Raw genomic sequence first — 10,351 nt, 5'->3', positions numbered from 1 at the left:
AAATGGCATCTGCAGGCAGGCACTCATTTAGAGTTTGCCAGTACTTTTTTTTGTTTTTTTCCATTCACGTTTTACGGAGAAGTTTTAAGATTTTCAAATTCAGTATTTACTTCAGTGTATGAATGTGGAAGTGAATGTTCATTCTTTATTGGAATAGTTTTATTGAACTCAGTATTGTTACGCCGATAGGTAATTTTGTATTTAGATTGACAAATTGAAGTTGGTATTTGGAAGACTGTAGAAGATGCTGCATTCATATGCAGTTTCTATTTCAAAGGCTTTTAAATTAAATCGAGTTGAGTTTTCTGTTCTCTGATTCAGTCAGTGTGTGTCTTTTTTTTTTTTTTTTTTTTTTTTTTTTCCTGGCATATGTGTACATATAAGACTAAATTTTTCCTTGGCTAGGTTTACTTTTTTGATAAAATGTGAGTTTTTAAATCTGTACTTTATGATATAAGTATTTTTGAGCACATAATTGTCCCGATAGGTAATTTTGTATTTAGATTGACAAATTGAAGTTGGTATTTGGATTTTTTTTTTATTTTGCATTCTTTGAAGTATATGGTATTTAGTCAATACAAAGAGTCAATGTTATATCTAAAATATAGGATAGACAAGTTAGAGGGTGTTTTTTTCCTTTTTTTTTTTTTTCCTGGCATATGTGTAAATATAAGACTAAGTTCTTCTTTGGCTAGGTTTACTTTTTTGATGAAACGTGAGTTTTTAAATCTGTGCCTTATGATACAAGTATTTTTGAGCACATAATTGTATGTTCATGTGCAATGACATATTACTCATAAATATTTTAAGCTTACTTTGGTTTTAAAATTGGCTTCCATTCCAGAAGTCTCTGATGTAAAACACTAGTGTTTTGGAATTACCTAAAAACACTTAAAATCCCAGTGAACTGCATCACAAGTTAGTGGTATACACACAAATTGAGAAGCACTTTTAGGATCAGCGTGGAAGCCTGACTTTACAGTTATGTTGAAGCTGTAGATTTTTACCAATCAAAGCACAAAACCAATATGAATTTGAGGGGACCTTAAGGTGTATTAAAACCTGAAACTGACCATTTTTGAATATTTTCTTAAACGTGGCAAAGTTGCAAGAGCTCAGGTTGGTATTTTCCATGCTGGTTGCATTCAAGTAGAAAATGCTGTAAAAGCTTCAGCATAATAACCAGTCATTTCTTTGTAAGAAATAAACGTGTGTGGGAGGGGAAGAGGAGGTAGATGGAGAAGGTTGGCTGGTTTTGTTCCAGTCTTCTTCACTTTATATAATTTCTCTCTATAGAGTTTCACATATCTTGAAATACTGTGAAATTGATCAGTGTCATGCGCTTGCCATAAATGGTCTCCCAGTTTTGATCAGAAACAGGTCATGATTGAGAGCATATTTCATCTGGAAATGTTCCAGTCTGATGTTTTCTTTTGTTTTTACCGAACCTAGCCTTTCTTAGATTAATAAAACTTTTCCATCATGGTCCACTGTTTCCTTGAAACCCGAGTTTTGGAGCTGTAGCAGGTTGCTGTGATTTTAAACAGCAGAAGTAATGGTAAGGAGACAGTTTGCCCACTTAGCAGGAGAGAAAGGAAGCAGCCTGACTCAAAGAGGAAAGGCTGATGTCAGTCAGGCAGGACAAGTTTGAAGTCACAACTGACAGGAATGAGGGGCTTTTTACTTTGGTTTTAAAATTGGCTTCCATTCCAGAAGTCTCTGATGTAAAACACTAGTGTTTTGGAATTACCTAAAAACACTTAAAATCCCAGTGAACTGCATCACAAGTTAGTGGTATACACACAAATTGAGAAGCACTTTTAGGATCAGCGTGGAAGCCTGACTTTACAGTTATGTTGAAGCTGTAGATTTTTACCAATCAAAGCACAAAACCAATATGAATTTGAGGGGACCTTAAGGTGTATTAAAACCTGAAACTGACCATTTTTGAATATTTTCTTAAACGTGGCAAAGTTGCAAGAGCTCAGGTTGGTATTTTCCATGCTGGTTGCATTCAAGTAGAAAATGCTGTAAAAGCTTCAGCATAATAACCAGTCATTTCTTTGTAAGAAATAAACGTGTGTGGGAGGGGAAGAGGAGGTAGATGGAGAAGGTTGGCTGGTTTTGTTCCAGTCTTCTTCACTTTATATAATTTCTCTCTATAGAGTTTCACATATCTTGAAATACTGTGAAATTGATCAGTGTCATGCGCTTGCCATAAATGGTCTCCCAGTTTTGATCAGAAACAGGTCATGATTGAGAGCATATTTCATCTGGAAATGTTCCAGTCTGATGTTTTCTTTTGTTTTTACCGAACCTAGCCTTTCTTAGATTAATAAAACTTTTCCATCATGGTCCACTGTTTCCTTGAAACCCGAGTTTTGGAGCTGTAGCAGGTTGCTGTGATTTTAAACAGCAGAAGTAATGGTAAGGAGACAGTTTGCCCACTTAGCAGGAGAGAAAGGAAGCAGCCTGACTCAAAGAGGAAAGGCTGATGTCAGTCAGGCAGGACAAGTTTGAAGTCACAACTGACAGGAATGAGGGGCTTTTAGTGGAGATGGAAATGGGTATAAGCTGTGGCCAGTGAAAGGTCTGCTTTGTTGTTGAATAGGTTCAGTAGGTATGAGACCTGAAGGCATGGCTGAAAAACAAGCAATTGGGACACAGTTGTGCCTCCTACTACAAGGGCCTAGAAGACAAATCATATGAAGAGCGGCTGAAGGAGCTGGGGCTGTTTAGTATGAGGAAGAGGAGGCTGAGGGGAGACCTCATCACTCTCTACAACTACTTGAAAGGACACTGTAGAGAGGTTGGGGCTGGTCTCTTCTCACAGGTAATTAACAATAGAACGAGAGGGAACGGCTTCAAGCTCCAACAGGGTAGGTTTAGACTGAACATTAGGAAAGAATTTTTCACCGAAAGAGTGGTCGGGCATTGGAACAGGCTGCCCAGGGAGGGGGTGGAGTCACCATCCCTGGCTGTGTTTAAGGGCCGTTTAGATGCAGTGCTAAGGGACATGGTGTAGGGGAGGACTTTGTAGAGTAGGGGAGATGGTTGGACTCAATGATCCCAAGGGTCTCTTCCAACCTCAATGATTCTATGATTCTAAGTTGTTAGAATGAGGCAAGCCTCACACCAGGCAATGCCCAGGCTGTTTTGCCCAAATAGATTAATCTATCCAAAGTCAGCGTGAAAATTACTGAGTTTATTTAGTTCAGCCTAGATTTCAAGGGGATGTTTAACTGGGAAAATGTCAGTGAAGTTTTCTACTAGGTGAAAAGCAAGATCCCATTTTGTGGAGGCAAGAATTTCTTCCCTAGGCTGTAGTCTGACCAGTTTCCAATATTGGGATGGGCACACATTTATAACTACGGTTTTGTATTCAAGGCAGGGCTGCAGCAGATTTATCCATTTGAAACTTTTTACTTCCCACGTCATTGAGTCCTCTCCTTCCCTTCCTTCATCAGGCCCCAGAGAGCAGGCTGGTGTCTGGAGTTTCATGAGGGTACAGGTACTAGTAGTCAATTTCCAGGCTGGAAAATTCTTGTATTCTTTTGGGTAAGATAGGTGTTTTACAGGTTTCTTCTGACTAATTCAGTACTTTAGCTTCTGTCTTAGATGTAAAACACAACCTGCAGAGCTTTGAGGTTGTAGAATTTTCCCAGGCTCTGTTTCATAGCCTATTTTTTTGCATAAACTGACAGGCACTGAATAGTTGTTGAGATTCCAGCTGGGTTTCTTGTATTTTAAATTAGAGAACTGCTAATAGTTTACCATACATGCTTTCTTGTCTTCTGTTAAAATTTGGTGAAAATTCTCCAAGCCCATCTTATCTGTAAATTAAAGTTCTTCTAGCTTTGAGTGTCTACATTTTGTAGTTTTATATGAGCAATGGCAGTAAAATTGGTTCCCTAGGGCATTAAATTTTTTTAAACATCCCATCCAACTAGCCAGCATCACAAGTAAATTCATTACCAATTCAGCTGGAAGCAAATGGTCTTTTACAACCAGTACATACCAGCCAGAGAATCTATAACAGTGTCCCTGCCTCTGCCTGCCACCTAATCTGATTTTTTTTTAATGAATGTCTTGGCTTTTACTTTATTGTTTTGTGACTCTGTTCCATCTTTCTGTTAAATTACAGCATGCGGAAAAGTTGGCCTGAGTTAAGATCACGCGGGCTTATGTATCTGAGGAATTTGTGTTTGAGCTGCTCCAGCAGCTTTGTGCTGCCCTCAATATCTATTCATAATATTACTGGAATTTGCTGTACTTTGAGACAGGCTTATGTATCTGAGGAATTTGTGTTTGAGCTGCTCCAGCAGCTTTGTGCTGCCCTCAATATCTATTCATAATATTACTGGAATTTGCTGTACTTTGTTTATTTCATTATGAGGATATTCTGTATTTATTTTTTTTTCCTGAGTACATTTGCTATAATTGACTCTGCTACTACTATTCATGACACGTATTTGTTGACATGGTTTTTTTGTTTGTAGGCATAATAAAGAACAAGTTGTAGTAAATGTTTCAAGCCAGTTTTTGTAACAGCTAGGTTTCTTTGAGGAATTGATTCTGGAATATCAGATATTTCAGAAGTTCTTAAACAGGTCAAAGATGAGGGCTTTTTGTTTAAGTTTTCTCAAGGAATTTTACTTCTTGGGCTTAATGGATTAATGTTCTATCGAAGGCAAAAATCAGCATGACCTTAGCTTGGGTTGGGTCTTAATTGTCAGTGTGTATTAACCTTCATTCCTTACACTCTACAGTTAAAGCTATTTGTAGAAGTGCAGATAAGGAAGTGGGCAATCTATTAGAAAGCCTTATTTTGTTTTTTTTTCAGTTTATACAAAGCTTGTTGCTTTATTTTTTTTATTATTTTTTGTTATTCTCTTCTGTATTTCAAGTTATTTATGTGAAATCTTGCACATCCTCTTAAATCATTGACTTCTCAATAAAGAGGATGTTACTGGTGTATTTAAGCAAGTAAAAGATGAAGGTACAAAGACAGTTTTTTTCATGATTTGATAATGAGATAATTTAAACTATTTTTAGACATAGGATGCTAAAAATAAAGATACCTACTGAAAAGATACATGAATGGCTTTAGATTTTTCTGATGTATTAGATAAGCATACTTGCATTAAATTCTAGATGCTTTCTTTTTTAACTCATACTTTATTAGGACAGTGTTGTTTAATGAAGTCTAGTTAGTGCATTTTCCTGTACAAATAATAAACTTCCCTGATTTTTTCTCTTCTGTGTTCTCATGTACTTTAAACTTTGTTTTTCCTCCCTTTGCAGCCTTCAATACTATTACTTTCCTTGCTTTCCACGTTCTCTCTTCAAATGTTGGATGTGAATAAAACAAGATAGTGATGATAGTTTTGCAGGGTCATATAATTAAGGACATACAACATGGAGGCAGATGACTTGTGTGTTAAATGTGTTCTGTTCCATGACTAGAAGGAAGATTATTCACACAAGTGGGCATTTTTAAGTCAGGATCTGTCCTCCAAAGCATGATTGCCATTGCAGCTTCATTCTGTTTTTTCTTCTTATAAGCTTGTATATTTTGGTGAAGACTTATTACACATATTGTCCCTTTTTAAAAACATGTCAGGCAAACATGGTTCTGTAACTGGGAGAAGTATCTCAACTAGAGGGGGAAGATGTCTATGTTTATTGAGGGAGGAAGGTGGTCTTGGCAAAGAAGAGATTGTATGCAGATACTTAGATTTTCTCCAACTTTTTAATTTGCTTTCATTGTATTTTAAAGTATTTTCTCATGTTTCGTGTGAAGACTCCAGAGAGTTTAATTGAAGACAACAGAGTAAATGAACCTCAGGGACTTCATAGAAGTTCCATCAAGGAACAGAGATGTGTTTGTTAAGCATAAAACATAACAAAAATTGGCAGGAGGAGTGCACAAACAAATGCATTACCTGAAATTTATCTTAACTGGTTTTACTAGACTGGTCATTAGATCAACTCTTTGTCATTCTACTAATAATAATGAGTGGGGGGAGTTCAACTGTATACTTTCTTTAAAAAAAAGGTCTTAGTGGAAATCGGTTTTTCAGTTTTAGCACATTTTAATATAATTTCATTGTAAAACTTTTCAGTGAAAGAGACTACAAACAACGGAGCCTGAAGCCTGTCTCTAACTTGCATTTTCAGTGGATGAAAAGACTTGATTTCGTGCTGCATGTAGTCTTCAAGTCTTCCACAGTCTAAAGCATTGGCATCTGTTTATGGAGTAGACTTGTTGATTTCTTTTTTTTACTGGATATGCATAAAAGTCATTTAAAAACAGAGTGAAAATAAATTGAGGATGAAGTGCCCAAACACAAAACATGGGTCTTTTCGGCATGAATTTTCTGTTGCCTTTCAATCTGTCACTTGTTAATTTTAAACAAAAAAATAACTAGATCTTTGATTTCATTTTACTGTGTGTAATGTCACTACAGAAAAAAACATAAAGTGTGATGTTTATCCTTAGAACACAATTTTTAGTACAAGTATGTTTTATGTTCTTTTCGTTTATAGCTTGACACCTTCAGAAGTAATATTGATCTAGCTAAGGAAAGTGTGAATGATGAAGCAATTATAAATAACACATATAATCCTGAAGAAGAGAGTCCCCGATTTACAAAAAATAAACTGAGAGAGAAGGCCTCAATTGCAGAGAAAATAAACAATGATATTGTTAGTGGAGAGGAGAACAAGCAGCCGAAGACTAACAAGAAGAAAAAGAAATCACTGTTACAAGAAGAACTTAATGAGGAGGAAAATGTATATGAAGCTAAATTGGAGAGTTTTGAGAAAAAGATTCCTGATTTTCCAAAGAAGAAAACAAAAAGTAAATCACAAACAGATGTACCTCATCAAGAAGGTGATAGAAAGATTAAAAATTCCTTGACTGAAGCGAGAAATGTAACTGAATTAGAAGAGGAAGAAGAGCTAATTCGAGCCTATCAGCTGCATGTAGCTGAGGATGAGGCAAATGCAATTAAAAAGAAAATAAGAATGAAACTTAAAGAACAGATGTCCGAATTTACCTCCAGCGTTCAAAGCCATGAAGTTGTATTGAACAATGAAGTGGGCAAAAAGAAGAAAAAGAAGAAAGAAGTAGCAGTTTTAAGTGAAGCTGAAACAAGGTACCATGATAAATTGTATACTGTGTTTGTGAATCTGAGGCAAAATGTTTCACTTTGTTTTAAGATGGGCAGAAGCCTTCTGAGAAACTGTACATATGTGATGAACTGGATGATTCTGTTATGAAAAAATATTACCAAATACTTTTCTAAATGCTATCAAGATTAATATTAAACTCACAGATTCTGTTTAACTTTTTTTAAAAATACCCTCCATTGCTATCTGATGTTTATTTTCTGTGCAACTCGCTTTCAACTAACTTAAGATAATTCTGTGCATGGTTTTTTAGTGATGAGTGATGGCCCTGATCCAGAAAAAGACTATTAGCTTGAATAGTTCTGCAATTATCTGGAAATTAGGGGGAAGAGGGAAGAGAAATGAAAAAGGCAAGACATAGTGTTGGGGGGTTTGTGTGTGTTGCATTTTGAAGATACACAGATGATGAGTTGCAGAGCTAAAGAGGAAATTTCAAGTGGAATAATAATGATAATGAGCAATTCTGTCCATATATTTGGTAGAGTACAGTTGCTGACAGCAATCTGTTCCATTGCAGTGCAATGTCCCTTTCTGAGCTCCAGCATCATCCAGCAGAAGATAGCAATGAAAATAATTCATTGGAAAGACTAATTAAATCCGAAGGACAGAAGCTGGAGGAAAGCAGAGAAAAACAGAAACCTAAAGCAAAGAAGGTTAAAAAGAAAACCAAAAAAGGTTTGCCAACAAAATGTTAGAACTCTGTGCTGCTTTGCTGCTTTACCCAAGTCTTTTTTCTTTTCTTTTCTGTTTTTTTTTTCACTGCTACAGAAATATTTGTCCATGGTAGTAATACAGAAGTGATTGAGCTGTTGAAGTTACTTATGTTTCTTTAGTTACTTTTTGTTCTTCCAATTTTGAGACTAATTTGTAAGGAAGTTAATTTGATGTATCAATCTAAAATATTGATAATTCATTTACTGTAAATATTTTTGAAATTGATAAATAGTTAGAAAGTGGTTGGCTTTTTTAAAGCATAATATAATATATAAATACCACCTTTACAGTGAATTATTAGATGCATCTCCTAATTGGCTTTTTAATATTTTATCATTTTGATTTACTTTATGCTATAAATGATGTACCACCACTGCTTTAACCAGCTGCTTAATTCAAACATAAGAAATACTTTTTACAGGCAACAGATAGTCAAAATGGAGAATTAATTCCCTCAAACGTTGTGGAGGCCAACAGAAGAAATTAGTTTGAAAAATGGAGATCACAGAAATTGATGAGGAGTAGGTCTTTTGATATCTATTAAGTACGGTGGTCTTACCATAACTTGTAAATGAGGAAGTTCTGAAAATAATGTTTCTGTTTATGTTGTTTTTTATGTTTTTTAAAAACCAAAACCAAACCAACCCTATTATGGGCTGTACTCCAGAGTAGGATATTGAACTGTGTGAATTTCAAGTTTTTACTACTTAAGCATTTTTACTCCTTTAAACTGTCACTGGTGGACCATAGTAATCTTTATTTACTTTGTTCCTATTTCTAGAAGAAAATACAGAAGTTGCTGCAGAAAATGAAGAGGAAATGAAGAATTCAGAAATTTCAACTCAGTCTAAATTTGGTTTTGATGATGATCTTGTGTTGGGAGTTTATATCCATCGATCTGATCGACTTAAAACTGATGTCCTGGTATCTCATCCCATGGTTAAAATCCATGTTGTTGATCAGAGAAGTGGCTTATATGTTAAAAAGGATCACAGGTGACTTTTAATTAGCTGTTTCTGTTATCAGTGATTACTATAAACACATAGATTCTTCCCTAGAAAATTAAATAGGAAAATAAAAATAATGATGAATTTTAGGCTTGCGATGTCATACATTAGTTTCTACATTTATGATATGGATAAACCTACCTATATACCTACAGGAAATTAGAGTGTTCTTTTTCTTTTTTGCATTTCTAAATGCTCTGCCTTCTGTATTATTCTCAAGGTTGCCATATTTACAGCACAGTTTATTATTTTCAGAGAAAATTTTCTAAATCTCAAAAATATGTAGCAGCTGAGATTAGAATAAGCAAGCAAAACTCCTGTAGCATAAATACCGTCTGCCTTCTCCATTTTATAAAATAACTTCTAAAATCCTGAAATGAAGCTTAGTTCTTCATATTTCTAATCGCTTCAGTTACTTGTTTCCACTATCATGCATAATTTTCCAGAAAACCTAATTTTAACAGTGTTTAAGCAGTAGACTCTACTTTATGCTTTCTAATCGCTTCAGTTACTTGTTTCCACTGTCATCATGCATAATTTTCCTGAAAACCCAATTTTAACAGTGTTTAAGCAGTAGACTCCACTTTATGTATCATTATGCATAAATTTGGAAACAATAACTTGATTGTTAGGATTTTGAACTTCAGCCTGTAGGATTCTATGTCCATTGTGAGTTGTCTTAAATTCTGGGTGGTTTTAGAAATTTTTTTCTAAAATCAGACAAACGGTATCTTGGATGTTTTTTTGCTTTTCATAATTGAAAATGCTGTTTTGTTTGAGTTGGGTTCTTTTGAAGGTGCTATAATAATTGTAACTCTTTGGAAATTTTCAAACAGCAAGAGGAAAGTTTCATCTTATTATGAACAAGAAGAAATAGAGCACATTCTTCCTATTATGACACAACCCTACGACTTCAGACAGTCTAAATCAACAGTTCCAGAGTGGGAGGAGCAAGTCATATTTAATGAACGTTTTAATTATTTTATTCAAAATACTGAAGAAAGCCCTTGTGTAATCCTGTTTTTTGAGGTAAATATTTTACATCAAATTTACGCTCATTGTGTTTGTTTCTTTAACAGTATATATTTGACTGAGTCAGGTGTTTTACTTCAGTTATATTGGGTTAATAGCATAGCCTTAAGACACAGAATTAAGTGGAGATAGCAAAAATGGTATTAAGTTAAGAGTCTTTAGTTGCTTAACATAAAAGTAATTGCATTTGGATGTAAAGATTCTTCATGAAAATCACATTAGATATTGGGTTAATAGCATAGCCTTAAGACACGGAATTAAGTGGAGATAGCAAAAAATGGTATTGGTGATTGCAAAACATTTTCTTTAATAGCAACCTCCCCCCCTGCTTTGATAGTAGGAAGGAGGACAAAGATTTCTTATTAAATTAACTGTTAAACTTCTGGCAAAGGCTGGTAAAATTC

At 35.0% G+C, this 10,351-nt stretch overlaps 1 protein-coding gene across 1 annotated transcript in view; it reads left to right on the top strand.

Annotated features, from left to right (window-relative positions):
• Nucleotides 1-10,351, top strand: part of AHI1 (Abelson helper integration site 1) — a 143,928-nt gene that overhangs the window by 25,692 nt on the left and 107,885 nt on the right. The window contains exons 5-8 of the mRNA XM_014955384.1: nucleotides 6,550-7,160; nucleotides 7,712-7,869; nucleotides 8,690-8,903; nucleotides 9,752-9,944. Coding sequence (XP_014810870.1) covers nucleotides 6,550-7,160; nucleotides 7,712-7,869; nucleotides 8,690-8,903; nucleotides 9,752-9,944 — 1,176 coding nt within the window. The remainder of the gene's footprint in view (nucleotides 1-6,549; nucleotides 7,161-7,711; nucleotides 7,870-8,689; nucleotides 8,904-9,751; nucleotides 9,945-10,351) is intronic.

This window comes from Calidris pugnax, unplaced genomic scaffold (genome assembly GCF_001431845.1).
Source record: "Calidris pugnax isolate Ruff unplaced genomic scaffold, ASM143184v1 scaffold231, whole genome shotgun sequence".
Taxonomy (NCBI): Eukaryota; Metazoa; Chordata; class Aves; order Charadriiformes; family Scolopacidae; genus Calidris; species Calidris pugnax.
This window is presented reverse-complemented; position numbering and strand designations above follow the sequence as displayed.